The 16,714-nt window shown below is 47.1% G+C and overlaps 1 protein-coding gene across 1 annotated transcript in view; it reads left to right on the top strand.

The window, feature by feature from the left end:
• ROCK1 (Rho associated coiled-coil containing protein kinase 1) overlaps positions 1 to 16,714 on the top strand; it is a 2,273,505-nt gene that overhangs the window by 583,629 nt on the left and 1,673,162 nt on the right. The window contains exon 6 of the mRNA XM_086965620.1: positions 7,038 to 7,122. Within this exon, the coding sequence (XP_086821746.1) occupies positions 7,038 to 7,122 (85 nt within the window). The remainder of the gene's footprint in view (positions 1 to 7,037; positions 7,123 to 16,714) is intronic.

Here is a 16,714-nt window from a genome sequence, read left to right as displayed (position 1 = left end):
CTTATTTGGCCAAGGTGGCAGAAACGCATGTTAATGACATCTTGACCAATTACTTGGAGAGCAATGCGATTCTAGATGACTCACAAAACGGATTCCGGCCTAACCACAGCACGGAATCCGCACTGCTGGCCGTCACTGAACAACTAAGGGCAACACAAGATCTGGGTGGCACGTCGGCTCTAATCCTGCTGGATTTGAGTGCGGCGTTCGACACGGTCTCTCATGGGATTCTACTTAGAAGACTTATGGGAGATCGGAGTCCGAGATGGTGCCCTGGACTGGTTCGCGTCTTTTCTATCTGACCGTTCCTTCCAGGTCCATGCTCCACCGTACTCATCCAGCAGGCTTCCGCTGAGCTGCGGTGTCCCGCAGGGGTCGGCGCTCAGCCCTACGTTGTTCAACGTGTACGTCCGCCCTCTGGCAGTGTTGGCCAGAGAACGTAAGATCCAATTAATATCATACGCGGACGACACGCAGCTTATCTTCTCCTTTTCGAAGGACACGGATACGGACCAAGCCAAATTTCAAGACGATATTCTGGCCATCTCTAGATGGATGACCAAGAATTGCCTGCAGTTAAATTCATCAAAAACTGAGGTACTCCTGATTGGCAAGGAAACAAACAAGTGGGATGATCACTGGTGGCCCTCTACGTTAGGTCCACCTCCCATCCCTAAGAAGGAAGTAAAAAACCTGGGCGTGCTTATGGACAACTCTCTTTCCCTAGAATCTCATGCAAAAAGAGTGGCGGGCGTGTGTTATGGTCGCCTACGGTCGCTCAAACCAATCTTGGGCTTCTTTGAACCATCTGTACGCCAGACAATTGTCCAAGCCCTTGTTTTATCGCATATAGACTATTGCAATGTCTTAATGCTGGGCTCTAATCAAACAGCCATCAACAGACTCCAAAGAGCCCAAAATGCAGCTGCCCGCATTTTGTTTGCCCTACCAAAATACTGTCACACATCCCATATTCTACGGCGTCTACACTGCCTTCCAGTCACACAACGTATTCAATTTAAGTCCCTCTGCCTAATGCATAAAATCCTTCACGGCTCTGGCCCCCGAGTTTTACAAGGTCTGTGTTCGTCCTATGTCCCCTCACGTGCCCTCCGCTCAGCGGACCTTCATCTTGCCTGTACCATCAAAATCCGAAGGAGCAGAGCTGGCGGCCGCTCCTTCAGGTATTTGGCTCCAAAACTGTGGAACTCGATCCCCGCGGAGGCACGTGCTACAAATAACTACCTGTCATTTAGAAAACTCATTAAAACCTGGTTGTTCCCTTCTATCTAGTGCTCCTAGTGGCGCTACACGTCTCCCCCTTGGTTCAAAGTCTGTCTTAATTTCAAGTTGTCTGCAAGCGCTGGGACGCCCCGTCACTGGGGTAGCCATGCGCTTTATAAGCATTTTTAACATTTAACATTTTTTTTAACATTGCCAGCATGATTTTGTTTTCAACACGGGTTTAAACAAGGCTATTAAGGTGACCTTTAAACTGACACATACCACCCCCTCCCCCACCTCCTTTAGTGCCTTCCCAAAAACACATACCATACGTCCATACTCATCACCACTTATACCATTTTCGTTTAACTTTGTTACAGTACCTTTTCCCTGATGAAGGGGCAGTTAATAGCCCCGAAATGCATTGGATTGACGCAAAGGACAAAGTCAATATGTTGAGAATGGAATAATTCACCAAACATGATATGCCTATGAGAATTATCTATGAACTGTTACTTTAAATAAATATGAACAATTAACAATGAACTTAGTGTGGAACCTCTGTGAATCATAGAGGAATTACAGTGTGCACCCAAGGATGGGATCAGTGACCCACTGATTCCACATTTTTATGGTTACATTTCGACGTCGTGGGACACCAGACGTTACTCGAGTAGCACCTAAACTTTGAATTAAAAACGTATAATATCTACAAACTTGCTGTGCATCCACCCAAATAACTTGCCGGCTCGATTGGCCCCTCACTTGCCGGGGCTTATAGATCCAGATCAAGCGGGGTTTATCCCTTGACGACAGACGGTGGATAACACCAAGAGGATCGTCCACCTTATTGAAAAAGCCTCACGGATCCCCGGGTAGAGATTGATGCTGGCGGTCGATGCGGAAAAAGCATTTGACCGCGTACACTGGCCATACCTAGAACGGGTCCTGACGAAAGTCGGTATTGGGGAAACATTTCGGTCATTCATTTTTAACTGTTACAAATTCCCTACGGCAGAGGTACGCGTAAACGGTTGCAGATCACGGAGCTTCCCAATTGAGAGGGGCCCGAGACAGGGGTGCCCACTGTCTCCCCTACTCTTTGCCTTATATATGGAGCCATTCGCCCAGAGGATCCGCCAGACTCCTGCGGCGACGGGGTGCGATTTGGCGGCTTCACGCACACCATCAGTCTCTACGCGGACGATGTCATTCTGTCACTGAAGAATCCGCGAACGGCCCTCCCGGCCTGCATCACGGAGATAGACACCTTCACAAAAGTTGCAGGCTTCAAAATGAACTTAGACAAATCTGTGGTCCTAGACCTGTCCCGTACCCCTGCCACCAAAACTTTCTTGCAAGACCTCTTCCCCCTACAATGGTCGTCCGACCTCGTACCATACTTGGGGATCCAGCTAGCCCCTACCTTGCCAGCCATGGTGAAAGCCAATTACACCATACTCCACGGAAAGATACAAGAGGAGCTGAGATGTTGGAGGTGCGGCACCCTTTCTTGGCTGGGTAGAATCGCTGCAGTCAAAATGACAGTCCTCCCCCAAATTCTCTATTTGTTCAGAGCACTTCCATTACAGCCACCAGTGGGCTGGATTCGACAAATGCAAGCAGACCTTTCGCGCTTTATTTGGCAGGGCCGAAAGCCCAGACTAAAGAGGACGCTGTCAACTCTGGCCCCAGAGGCCGGGGGGCTGGGTATACCGGACCTGAGAAAATACTTTCAGGCAGCGCAGCTACGCTATCTGGTGGAGTGGAGCAGGTGGGAATCAGAGAAACACTGGCTCTTCTTGGACCAAGCTGTGGCAGGGCGTCCGCTCCAGGAAATACCCTTCCTGCGCAAAGCCTACCGACCCGCTAACCTGTATGCTTCCTTCGTCACGAGAGTCCCCTTGAGGGTGTGGGACGCCACCAACACTGTACACGAGCTTACCACCTTCCCTTCACCACTTACACCACTGGTTGATAACCCAGACTTCACCCCGGGACTAGAAAAGGGAGCCTTCACACACTGGCGACCCGCAGGGTGTCGATCCCTCTGCCACATATATTGTCCAGATGGGGTCATTCCCTTCCCGCTCCTGTAACAGGAATATGCACTACCAGAGACGGACCGGTTGCGCTACATGCAGGTCCGCCACTGGGCACTACACCCACAGGTGAGAGAGACGGCTGACAGGAAACCTCTACCTTACGAACAATGGCTTCCATCCCGCACTTCAGACGCTAAGCTGATCTCTGATCTCTATAAATTCTTGCAACCACCGTCCACACATTTCCACAACCCAGGTAGGGAACGATGGGAACGGGAACTGGGAAGGTTGCTAAGTTACAAAGAATGGGACCAAATCTCCTACAGAGCCAGACATTCAGCATACCACACGGGGCTCACGGAAACACTCACCAAGGTATCGACATACTGGTATTATACCCCAGAGAAGATACACGAAATGGATCGCAGGAAGACCTCAACCTGCTGGCGGGAATGTGGACATGTAGGCACACTATCGCACATCTTGTGGGACTGCCCGCTCCTCTACTCCTACTGGAAACAAGTGATAGATGACATTGACACTCATTTCAAGACCGAGCTGCCTCGTCTCCCTGCCTACATTCTGCTGGGACTCCCCAACCAATTGAAATATCCCTTGCGCTCCCGGAGGGGACGTCAGATTGCTATCGCCCTAGGCTCTGCAGTGCAGAATATCTTGACGCACTGGCGCACCACTACGATCCCTTCCCTTACGGGTTGGTTACATAGGCTGTGGCATGTGCTGGGGATGGAGAAGTTGTCACTTACCCTGGCTGGTTATGTGGACCAGTTTAATGAACTCTGGCAGCCGTTCCACTCCCTGTTAGCCACTGAATTCAAAGAAATCACTTGCCCGAAATACCTCCGCCTGTTGCGGCTCACTTTACCTGAAGGGGTAGATTCCTAAACAAGCTCCGAATGGTAGGTCCATCCGAGATGGGGCCGCAGGGAGATGGGGTAAGATAGACCTGAGCACTGGATGGAGGGAAAAGGTGGGGGGGAGGGGATGGGGAGTTGGGGGGGTCGGGGAGGGGGGTTTGTTCGGAGGGAGTTCCTTCTCTTATTGCAGCACTGCATATGCCGGTATAACTCTGTTGATTAGCTTACTTTGGACTGTCATTCAGAAGGCTTCCAAGCCTTATGCACGTTTCTGGCCATTACAGATCTGCACCTCATATGTACATGTACATGTATTTATATAGCGCATATCACCCACATCGCAGGCATCTAAGCGCTTGCTTAGGGAACCCGTCCTGGTATTCCCCTGTGAGATAACCCCGGCAGGGTATCCACAAGGTGAAAGCCAGGCATCCCGCCGCGAGGGGCCGTTGTGGAGATTAAGCAAGCTATTGCCCAGAGTCGCAGAGTGTGAACCCGTGAGTCGAGTAGGCACCGGAGCGAGAATTATCGAGTCCGTGGAATTATTGAGCCCAAGCCCCGTCGAGGCGGTGAATTGAACCCTGGTCCAGGGCCGATCTCAGCTTCCGGGTCTGCCGCCTCTAACCCCTGAGCCACACTTCTCCACAATGTAATGTATGTTCTGTGTCTTTGTGCTGCTTCAATAAAAACGATTTAAACATAAACCTGCAGCTACTCTAGGCCAGGAGGAAGAGGGAGGTTGTGTTTTTGCCCATCTTACCCTGTGTAGGAAGTAGTCCACAGTTTTTCTTTTGCAACTTAATTTGTTAGTAAGCAGTTCAATGTACATTCTGTGTTTAAAGTTGTAATTAGCTATGGGCATTAAAGCATAACCAGTTAGGAAGGGTAAATTACATACATTGTCTTTAATTATGTTTTTTCTTCCAAGGTTAATTGGCACATTCCTTTGAACCTTGCATTCCTTGGACACAAATCTCACATTTCCGGGCAGCACTCCCCACCACTACCATGGGGTGCTTCCTCCACTCTGATTGGTCAAGTCACCCCAAATAGACTGTCTGCCCCTTGCCTCTATATTCTTTCGGGAGCAGTAGATATCACATTTGGTTGCCTGCTGCACTAACCAGGTCAACAGTAATGGATTGATCCTCGGGCGTGGGGGGGGGGGGCAGTTTTAGGCATACTCTTCAATTCTACTGCAGCTACAGTCACTCACCACTCTGGGACTTTATTCAGGCCAGCTCCTCACTCTAGGGCACTGTCGCCGGCAGTCTCAGCAGCACTAGCCATTGATGCCTCCAATCCAGTCACTCCCAAATCCAAGGCGTGTGTCCTCATCATAGCTCTTTATTCCAGCAGGTACGCCCAGTTGACTGCTGCTAAGCTACTGGGTCCAGAAGCCATTCACTAGCCCCCTGGCATGCCATGTCTCCTTTGTTAGCAGTTTAGGCAGTACTCTCCTCCACCTTTTCTCCTGCTAACCATGGCTGTCAGAGGCTTCTGTTGGTGTGTCTCCATACCGGAATCACAGGTCACTTCACAATCCGGTGGGTGAATTGCATTGTGCCTTATCAGTCATTGAACCCAAAAAATCAAAGGGGAGGGAAAGAGAAGCTGTGATCCACTTGGCTTCCAATGGTTAGTATAAAGATCAAGTAGGGGGGAGAGTGGACCACTTGTCCTGTGTCACCAGGGTCTTAATTAACGTGGCAGACCATCGTTGTAAAAAACCCTCATATACGGACACAGGCGCTGGGCAGTATATGTTGATTCTCCGCCTTAGTGTACCGTAACAGCATGATCATTGTGTCTTTTCCTTTGTTAGGTATGCTGACCTCCACACGGAGGAAGACCAACCGGATTGACAGTAGTGGTCAGAGATAAGAAGGCGTGCTTGTGCTCAAAAAGTGAAATAAATTTCCTAAAATCAAGTCTCGTGTTTTATTCTTGAGGCATATGATGTAGGAAACAAAAAACAAAGTTCTGCGTTTGTAGACCCAGTTACCGGTCTATCGCACTGGTGATCGTGGTCATCGTGGTCAACATGTTTCAGCCTCTTGGGACCTCTAGAGGCTTTCATCAGGACCAGTAGGTTGAGAGCCTAATTGTAGCTCTTTAGGGTGAAGTAAGGGGGTTTGTTGCTCACCACCTTAGTTGATTAAGGTCAGATCTGTAGTGTCTGTACATGAATGGAAAAGATTAAAGCGAAACATTATAGAAAAACATTGTCATTAATAGGTAACAAATTTCTTAGATCTCAAATTGCTGTGATGGTCATGTACTTGTATTGTCCCTTGGTATCCAATTTGGAATAGGGTACACAAAAGTGGTGGGCGTTCTATTCACGCATGTTTGTGAAGCAAGACTAGAGAAGAGTATAACAGGGAAATAACACAAAGGTCTTGTTATTGTTGTCAATGGCAGAGCTGGTTAGGCCAGATGCTGCACTAAACCGCATACCCTGATAAAACCGTTACTCTAACCGTAATACAGAGGCCATGGAGACCATCCACCAGGTCCCGAGTTGGCCTAACCAGCTCTGCCATTGAGAACAATAACAAGACCTTTGTGTTATTTCCCTGTTATACTCTTCTCTAGTCTTGCTTCACAAACATGCTTTATAAATACACAACACTTCCAATATGCCAATAACAGTCATGTACTAGTCATGAAAGCCCACAATAAGTCAATGATGGGACGATATATATCAAGAGATATCTAAGCTGTTGTCAGGAATAGCCACAATATATTAAAGATAGTCTGATATTATACATGGACGTTTATCAAATGTCAAGATCTATTAGCTATAACTGGGTGGTTTGAGATTGTAAGCTTTAGTGCTTGAGTTTTGAATTTCTTTATACCAAATATCTTTTTTGATCATTTGCAGAGATGTAAAGCCTGACAATATGCTGCTTGATAAATCTGGCCATTTGAAACTTGCTGATTTTGGTACATGTATGAAAATGAATAAGGTAAGAGTTGTATTCACAAGGATTGTATTCTAGTTTGTTTTTTCCTAAGTCTTTTCATGCATATACTGCCTAGATAAACATTGTTAAATTAAGTAACTGAAGGTTTAGCTAAAGATCTGCCATTTAATACCGTGCCTGAACTCTCAAACTGTACCAGCGTTATTTAAACCAAATCTTTTTTAGTGCCATGTAAAATATCGGCTTAAGTAAAATAGATGCACTCATTAATAATTGTTAGTTTCCTGGTCCCTTAAAGTGGTCTGCTTCATCAATGGAACATTTTACGTTTTATTTGGAGAAAAGGTGAGGGGTGGTGGTCCTGGATGCCAGCCTCCTCTTATTTCTTTTGGTCCTCAATTCTTGACGACTTAGTGGGATTTACTATTTAGTTTGGGCAATTTGCCTACACACCACAGCAGAGCGAGTACGCAGGCTAAAGTGTGTGCACAGTATGAGCATAATAACAGCTGAAAGAGATAGGAAACTGTCACCCCAAGAAAAGGAGCTTGCTTTCGGTTGTAAACTTGAATAGGGCTGAGCATTTGCACTTAAATGTAATGCCGTAAGTCAACTAACCTGACAGAAACAGAACCCATCTAGAAAGCAACTGAAATTACTCACAGCAGTGACCTTAACGTCCCGAGGAAGACCCCTGACACAACAAAAGGAGGAGACTTGATTCTTTGAAGTAATTGAAGTGGCGGCAGAAGGTACTATACTATTCTATTATTTATTGAACAACCGCTTAAAGACTCGTACATATAGAAAATGATACTGATCATAAACTGGGACCTAAAAAAAATGGTATACATTACGATATATTTTTATAAAACACTGCATTTCATGTGAATATCTTGTCATTGCACATTTTGTGTTTTTTTGGTGTAACAGTGAAAAGGACATCACATAAGTACTCAAAAGATGGACTCTGGCGCTGCGTTCTCAGTGTTGGTTTTTAGTTTATACAGGTTGGAAAACCCAAATAGTGTTTTTGCCAAATGTCATATTGCATTAAAAAAAATTGGATGGCAACAGTAATTTCGGTGTGACGTTCTTTAAAATTCAGTTTCTCTGCTACTCTGACCGTTGCTGCGGTTGCCTTCCTTTTGCCTGGACCCTTCTCAGCAGAAGCAGCACCTCGCCGGACCCGCTCCGCGGGTCCCGCTTCGCCGCGTGGTGCGAGGAGCTGTGTGCCTCAGGGGCGCTGTACTTCAGGAACTGACACCGGAGTGGGCAAGTGAAGTCAGGCAGGCACAGGGCTGCGAGCGGACCGGCAGGGACTCCAACTACCAGGAGCCCCTGCGTGCTGGTCAACCCTCAACACCTGGGTCGCTCTCCCTGGTCGCCACGCCCCCTGCCCTAGCAGTGGTAAAAACAGCCTTTGGGAAGATCGTCGTGGGATTCTCTGCTACTCTGACCGTTGCTGCGGTTGCCTTCCTTTTGCCTGGACCCTTCTCAGCAGAAGCAGCACCTCGCCGGACCCGCTCCGCGGGTCCCGCTTCGCCGCGTGGTGCGAGGAGCTGTGTGCCTCAGGGGCGCTGTACTTCAGGAACTGACACCGGAGTGGGCAAGTGAAGTCAGGCAGGCACAGGGCTGCGAGCGGACCGGCAGGGACTCCAACTACCAGGAGCCCCTGCGTGCTGGTCAACCCTCAACACCTGGGTCGCTCTCCCTGGTCGCCACGCCCCCTGCCCTAGCAGTGGTAAAAACAGCCTTTGGGAAGATCGTCGTGGGATTCTCTGCTACTCTGACCGTTGCTGCGGTTGCCTTCCTTTTTCCTGGACCCTTCTCAGCAGAAGCAGCACCTCGCCGGACCCGCTCCGCGGGTCCCGCTTCGCCGCGTGGTGCGAGGAGCTGTGTGCCTCAGGGGCGCTGTACTTCAGGAACTGACACCGGAGTGGGCAAGTGAAGTCAGGCAGGCACAGGGCTGCGAGCGGACCGGCAGGGACTCCAACTACCAGGAGCCCCTGCGTGCTGGTCAACCCTCAACACCTGGGTCGCTCTCCCTGGTCGCCACGCCCCCTGCCCCACCCTTTCCTCTTTATTAGTCTACTACAACCCCGCTGCGCGGGAGCGCGCCGGGACAAGGGCGGGACCGTCTGTGGCCGTCCGGGGCCAGAGGAGGCCGGGCTGGGCCACCCCTCTTACTGGTGCCACTTAACATCTATCCCAGTAAGTGACATACACTTTTTTGCATTATCTTGTAATCAATATGGCAATGACTGCTAATACAAGCCCTGCAATCAGCAATGTGATGCCTCTTTCTACGGAGCCTGGTCCGCTGGCCATTGGTCACCTTGATAAATTCTTTTTTAATCGCTCATTGACAATAGACAAAGAATTAACTTTGGCTGAGAAGCGTGCCGAGCGCAGGTTATCCATCGAAATACTTAAGAACTCTACAGACAAGTTTCCAAATGTAGCCTACCCCACTTTGGTAACCCCTTTATCATCAGTGAACCTCCCAGTTACATACGAACACCGTGAGGCTCAGGGTGACAAAGTAAACAAGAGTGTTGTGGCAGATACAAATAATCCTTGTGGTAGCATATCCCACTTATCACCGCACTCTGATATGGGTCTTCAGGCTACATTGACCAATTCCAAAACTGGATCCAAAAGGAAACGTCCAGCTTCCGTAAAAAAATGTAAAAAGATGGTCAGACCTCCACAAAAATTCAGGAAGCTACATAAACCTGTCAACATCGGGAGGGCAGTCAATGAACAAGTCCAAAATACAGGAAGTGTAACACCAACTATTCCTGTATCCCAGGATAATCAAGACAAAGAGGACATTTCTTGTTCTGCTGCTAATATACCGAGTAATGAAAATGTTGTATCTTTTATAAATGTGCTTCCAGAATTGGAAAAAATGTTTAAACTGCTACTTACCCCCATTGAGGATAGAATTGCTAAGCTCACAGATAGGTTGAACCACTTTGAGCAGACAACTTTAGACAATTTCTATTCTATAAAATCCCTGATTAAAGTAAGTAGGGTGGAAACAAACCCAAACCCCCTGGTCGTAAATAACTCTCATGTACAGGACAAGGGTAGGAATCCCCGAAATGGCTCTCCCTTACCTCCCAAACAAAACAAACTTCCAGCCAAAGCCACTGCAAAAACTGTAGATAGGGCTGAGAGAGTGATTACGGGTTCTGAACCACCGCAGTCGATCACAACACATCCTTCACAGCCCATATTAGCCCAGACACAAAACCAACCGGCAGTTGCAGACGCTGTGGTCACTTTGTGTCAGCAAGTGGGTAAAGTACCAACATCAGTAAGCGTAACCAACAATACATGTATACCTCCAAACATCCCGGGGGTGGTAATGGGGCTATTGTATACCAGTTGGCTGGTAAATCTTTAACACCGTCCCAAGCAAATAACAAATTACAGGTGCAGAAACCTGCCCTCCAACTTGTTCCCCAAGTTCCCAAATCTATCCCACCGCCCTTGCCAAAGCCACCTCATAGAAAACCCCCAATAAATCTTACCCCAGACTCCTTCCCCTATGTGGCAGTGCTTATCAATGTACCACCTCTACCCCCAGGGCAGAGAGAAAATTTCCAGATGCTCAAAAACAAGACCATGCACTGGTTAAAGGAAAATCGTCCTCTGCCGGGTGATATTGATGGGCTAATAATAGGGGCTAGGAGAATTGACTGGATGGGTTACACACCAAAAACCCTGGGGGGTGACTGTATAGTGGTTAACTTTCAAGACCCTAGGGTGGTGGGATGGATAACAAGGCAGGGATGGGGAACAAATAAGGGTGGTATTGGTATTGTGGACCTTACCTTCTTTTACCCCCGACCCTCAAGTGTAACTACAAGCCTACTCAACGAGCCTTTAATTCCCCCCATTGTACCATGGCCAGTTACTTCTTTACCACCTCCCCCTGTTGGTTATAATCATATACCACATACATATTGTAATTCCTATGTGGGATGGCAGGAGTCGGGCTGGGGGTATTGACATACTGGTATTGATAGCATGGGTGGAATCATCAAAGAAGTGGAAGGGACACGTGATGCTAGTGGTAATACCATTTCTATAAATCCAATGGAGAACAACATCGAGGCTGGGTGTGTGGTTGGAGAAGGAGGTTCAAGACTGGGAACACTAAGTACAAATGTCCTATATCCTGCAACAGATGATTCAATTGTGGACCCAACAGATGATTTAGATAGGTTGACTAGTCCAATGGAAAGCCCAATGTCACCCCATGTATTTCCACTTGTCAAAGCTCGGGTCGGGACAGATGTGACCAGCGGTACTCTTTTATCTTGGAATATCGCCGGGTTGGCTAGTAAGTTGGATTCCCAACTTTGGGTGGAGTTTATAAGTGGTTTTGACATCTGTTGCTTTCAAGAAACCTGGGCTTGTGATCCACTCTTTTGCCTAGGGTACTTGAATTACTGTATACCGGCCTCAAAAGGGGGAAGAGGGCGGCCCAAGGGTGGCCTAACTGTTTGGGTCAGACAAGGTTTGGGCATTGATATAAAAATCCTAGACGTGGGAAATATTGATCTACAAGCTCTCAGACTCTCCTTCGTAAAAGGCCAACCAATAGACTTATACAATGTTTATGTGAGAGGAGACAAAGTAACAAGTCTATCCACTATTGAGTTGTTGTCTGATGTTATGGAGGTCAATTCCCGGGAAAATGTAAAGATAATTGTTGGGGATTTAAACAGGACCTTTGAACCCTTGGACTGTACAAATGACTTTATGGAGAGCGAAGAGGATAATCTCTGGGGAGTACCATCTCTAAACTTAAAACCCGTGAAGCGATGGACAAAGGAGATTGTATTGTTAAATGGAATTTGCTTGGAACATGGCCTAAGAGCTCTTAACGGCAGGACACCCGGTGACAAGGAGGGCAGCTACACTTTTGATAATGGTATTAATAGGAGCCGAATAGATTATGTATTGTGTAGTCTCCAACTGTGGAATGGGATTGTCGACATGGCTGTTAGGCCCCGGGTTGAAAGTGACCACAACCCCCTATGTGTGTCACATAAGTGGTGGAATGTAGGCCTCGGAAACCCTACTGAGACACACGACGAAACCCCTCTTTTAAGCAACGACGAGCGAAGGTTAAAATGGCCCAAGGTACTAGCAAATGAGGCCATTCTGACATATATTACTAATGAGGTCGATCGTGCAATTTCACAAATTGAAGCAGTAGTCCCAGTGGTGCCAGGGGACAACGGTATCACTGAAATCCACAATAGGTTATTCTCCCTCCTAAGACCATGTTTTTTCATTAGGAAAAGTAAAGGGAAGAAAACCAAGGTAGTGGGCAGGTGGTTTGATAACCACTGTAGAGTAGCACGTCTAGATTTGGGGCATGCAATAAGGAACAGGGATCGTGCCGCAGTGGCAAAAAATAGAAAACTCTATAAATCAGCCATCTATCGCGCTAAAAAGAAATGGGACGAAGATCATTGGGCCCAACTAAAAGAAGCCTCAGAAAATAAAGACTCAATGTTATTCTGGAATATTATCAAGTGGGGTAGTGGTGCGGGCCCAGCTAAACCCGACAACAATGTACCAGTTGAATCTTGGGTCGATTACTTTGGGCCACAGTACGCAGAAAGTAATAAATCCGTGGTTGCTGACAATATAATATTGGTTTATGCAACCGAAGATTTATTCTCCCTTAGTGAAGCAGAAATCGCCATTTGTTCCACGAAATGTGGGAGGGCGCCAGGCCCAGATGGTATCCCCCCTGACATCTTCAAACATGATGTGACTAGATGGGCGAGATATACCCTCCTTGTGGCAAATGCCTTAGCAAAGGGGGCAGTGGTTCCAGATATTTGGAAGGGTGCAACCATTATCCCCATCCACAAGAAGGGCGATCGCTCATTGCCTGCTAATTACAGGCCTATAAGTCTAATAGCCACCATGCAGAAAATAGTCGGGAGAATGGTAACAAACCAGCTAATGGACTGGGTAGAAGATAACAGCGCCCTTTCCCCATACCAAGCGGGATTCAGGCGAGCAACTAGTACCATCGACCAGGTCTTCCGCTTCACCATATTGCGGTGGAAGACCGTCGAACTGGGTAGGGGCAGCCTGTATGTCGCCTTTGTCGACCTGCGGGCGGCGTTCGATCTAGTTCCCCGGTACAAGCTATGGTCGGTTCTCCAAAAGCTGGGGATTCCTGCAGAACTGTTAACATTAATCATGCGACTGCATGAATCCAACTTTGCCAGAGTCCAGTGGGGAGGTAGTAGGGAGTTAACATCGGACTTCCCTGTGGAAAGGGGTGTTAGGCAAGGCTGTTCCATGGCCCCTCTACTTTTCTCGTTATTCATTAACGGGATAGTCGAGAGAATGTTGAGGGCTAGTGTAGATGCCCCATCGTTAGCGGACACCAGGGTTCTGATCCTGATGTTCGCTGACGACACTCTTATCTTGTCTAAGACCCCCATGGGGCTGCAACGTGCATTGAGCATTTTTGACGCTTTTTGCCTGGAGCACGGGCTAGAGGTAAATGTTGGAAAAACCAAACTAATGGTCTTCTCTGCAGGACGTAGAAGCTATCCCAAAATAACTCTAAACAACAGCAGGCTCGACAAAGTTAATGAATTCACGTATCTGGGAGTGCAGATTGCGGGGGGACTGGCTGGACGCATCATGTGAACAAAGTAGTCCTGAAGCACCAGCAGCTTTCAGGTGCCCTAAGGGGGGAACACCGTAAATCAAAAACAAAACCTATAAAACCCGCAATGACAGTGTATGATGCGAAGGTTTTGGGTGCCACCCTATATGGCGCGGAACTATGGGCTTGGAATAGTCTGGTGGCTCTCCAGAATTCCGAGAACAAGTTCATGCGAGGGATTACTGGACTTCCACAGAGCACCCCCCTAATCCCATTGTTCCTGGAGTTAGGCAGACGAACGATTGTCGACAGAGCTCGACTGCGACCAGTTCTTTACTGGAGACGTCTTTGGACGACTCCAGAAATAAGACAGTACGCGGAGGGCTTTCTGTGGATAATCAAGGAAGATACCTTCCATAAGATAAAATGGTTAAAACACCTGAAAACCATGTTGGTAAATCTGGGGTTTTCGAATCTCTGGAATAACCCCGAGGGAGAAATCTTCCCAAGCAAAGAAGCCCTCAAAGAGCAATATTGGGAATGGGTGGGAGGCAAGATGCTAAATAACACCAGGACAGATTCTATGTCTGGTCGTTTTCTGGAGACCAAAATCTTCCCTGTCCTAGAAAACTATTGGTCCAACATTACGGTACCGATGGACAGGAAACTTGTCTTCCAGTTAAGGTCAGGATCCATCCCCCTTAAGAAATTAACATCTGGCTGGCACAGACCCACTAACAATCTATGTCCTGCTTGCGAAAATGCCGAGGAGAGCCTAGGCCATTTTTTCTTCGCATGTCCAGCCTATGCAAACCCGAGGAGAAAATGGCTCTCGCCGATATGTAAAAATTTGGGGACACGCGATAGTGCAGTGGCCTTAAGAATCCTACGCACAACAAACCAGGATTCGCTAGTGACGGGGGTAGCCAAATTCATGGGTTGGGCTTGGGCGATAAGACGACGGTATCTGGGGGGTAGTAGGTAAGCAGGGATTCCCTTTAATAATTTTTGTGTAATTGGTATAAATTGTTTTATCTGTGATGTTGTATGTGCTGCACTGTGTTTAATGAAGCTTTTATCCTGTGATTATGTATTTTGAGTAAATTGTCTTGATTTTATGTGCTTTTATGAGAATTGTCTCGAATAAAGCTTATACAACAAAAAAAAAAATAATAATTCAGTTTAAATTTTAGATAAGTGAAAGAAAGTACACCAGTCGGCCACAATGCCTATTCCAGTTAAGACCTTTATTGTGCGGGAACAAGCTTTACAAATATACCTTGCAACAAGTATGTGACCAGTCTTTTTTTTAGTTCTAGCTAGGTGCAGTCTAGAAAACAAATCTCCTCAATCGAGTTCCGTTGAAGGCCTCGCTCTGATCATCTGGCTTCAACACTCTCCAGAGTTTGTTAGTGGTGAACTTTGTGCATAAACACAACTTATGATCTTGAAAACACATTGTTTCACAGTGACCTTTAATTAGAGCATTGGGTGGGAGGGCACACATGCAGTCCCACGCATGCATTCACATGCTCTCACACACAATTCACATCACACGCTCTTATTCACATACATTCATACATCCACACACACCGAACATTAACTAATTATATAACACTTGCCTTCTGCAGCATTTCTTGAGGGAAGCTTCAGAGGTTCCAGAAGCGTTGGTATTGCTGCCGCCTGAGGAGGTAGCAGTCCCTTACATGTCACAGACCCCCAACCCACTCTGTGATGAGGTGTCCCAGATATGTACTCAGCCCTGGGCACTTCAGGGCTTAAAACTGAAGGGCCTAGGTCTGATGCTGAAACTGACTGTTTTTTTCATCATGAGAGGGAGGACCTCAATGCACTTTGCCAAGCTGAGGAGGTCATGCCCACTGGGCTGTGACATCTCTGTCAAAGTTCAGCTCAGGCAGCCAGCTGCTTGCATATTTATCACGTCGATCTCCTGGCTGCCTGACCTGAAGATAAAGAGTGTTTGTCAAGCTATTTGCTCACCCTGACATACCCTCTTTATATTGGCCAAAAGGTAGAGGGCAACGCCTATCCATCCTTAAACAGACCGCTGGTGGTGTTCCACCTCATTGTACTCATGCTATATATGGCTTAAAGTATCCCCTACCTTGCATTAAAAGGCTATTGCAAGTCACAGAAGGAGTTCCATGACTATAGAGGAGCGAGGCCGAACATTCCCATGTTACTGAGGATTAAGGCTTATTTTGTTGCTTGGACACCGCTCCATGTATCTAGCACCATGTGCTTTGCCCCTTCTATTTATTTTGTTTCCAAGCACGAGTTCAAGCATTTGCCCTCGCGCACCTCATTCCCCCCCTTATTATTTAAGACTGAGCAATATGGTGTAAAGGAAGCCCCATGCCTGCCCACAGTCCATCATGCATTGGGCTGAGTTGGTTCTCTCGGTCTCTTGTTGCATTTTCCTGGTGTAGTGTACTCAGTACAGTACTTTGAGTTGTAGTAATTGCTGCCTTGCTTGGATGTTGCATTGCTTACCCCCACTTTGTGTCTACTTTCCCCACATCCCTATCCTGTTGAGATCTCAGTTTAGCCGGTCTGTATTTTTTTGTTGAATTTTGGTATTATAAGCCCTAGAGACTGTTTTCTGTGCAGTGCTGTATAGGTTGTTCTTGAAAGATTGTTACTGTTAGGATTGGTTCAGAGTATTTTCACTACCTGATGCTTATAGGTAAGTGGCTGTCGTAAGTAAAGTTTCAAAGGGAGAAACATAATGGCAAACAGGCCCAACATTTCCAGTAACTTTTGAATGTTAATGGAAATTAAACTGCAAAAGAAGGGATATCCCTATCAAGACTCCAAACCAAAATTTTATTGGGGCAATATTATGTTTTGATGATCCGCAAACCTTTGCTCTGAAATTGAAGTACCAAATTTAACATCTGTTTGAAATCCCTTCATCAAATATCTGTTATATGTAGGATGCTAGTTTTATAT

This window comes from Lissotriton vulgaris, chromosome 4_1, assembly GCF_964263255.1.
Source record: "Lissotriton vulgaris chromosome 4_1, aLisVul1.2, whole genome shotgun sequence".
NCBI lineage: Eukaryota > Metazoa > Chordata > Amphibia > Caudata > Salamandridae > Lissotriton > Lissotriton vulgaris.
Note: the sequence above shows the minus strand (reverse complement) of the source record. Positions and strands in the feature narration are given on the sequence as shown.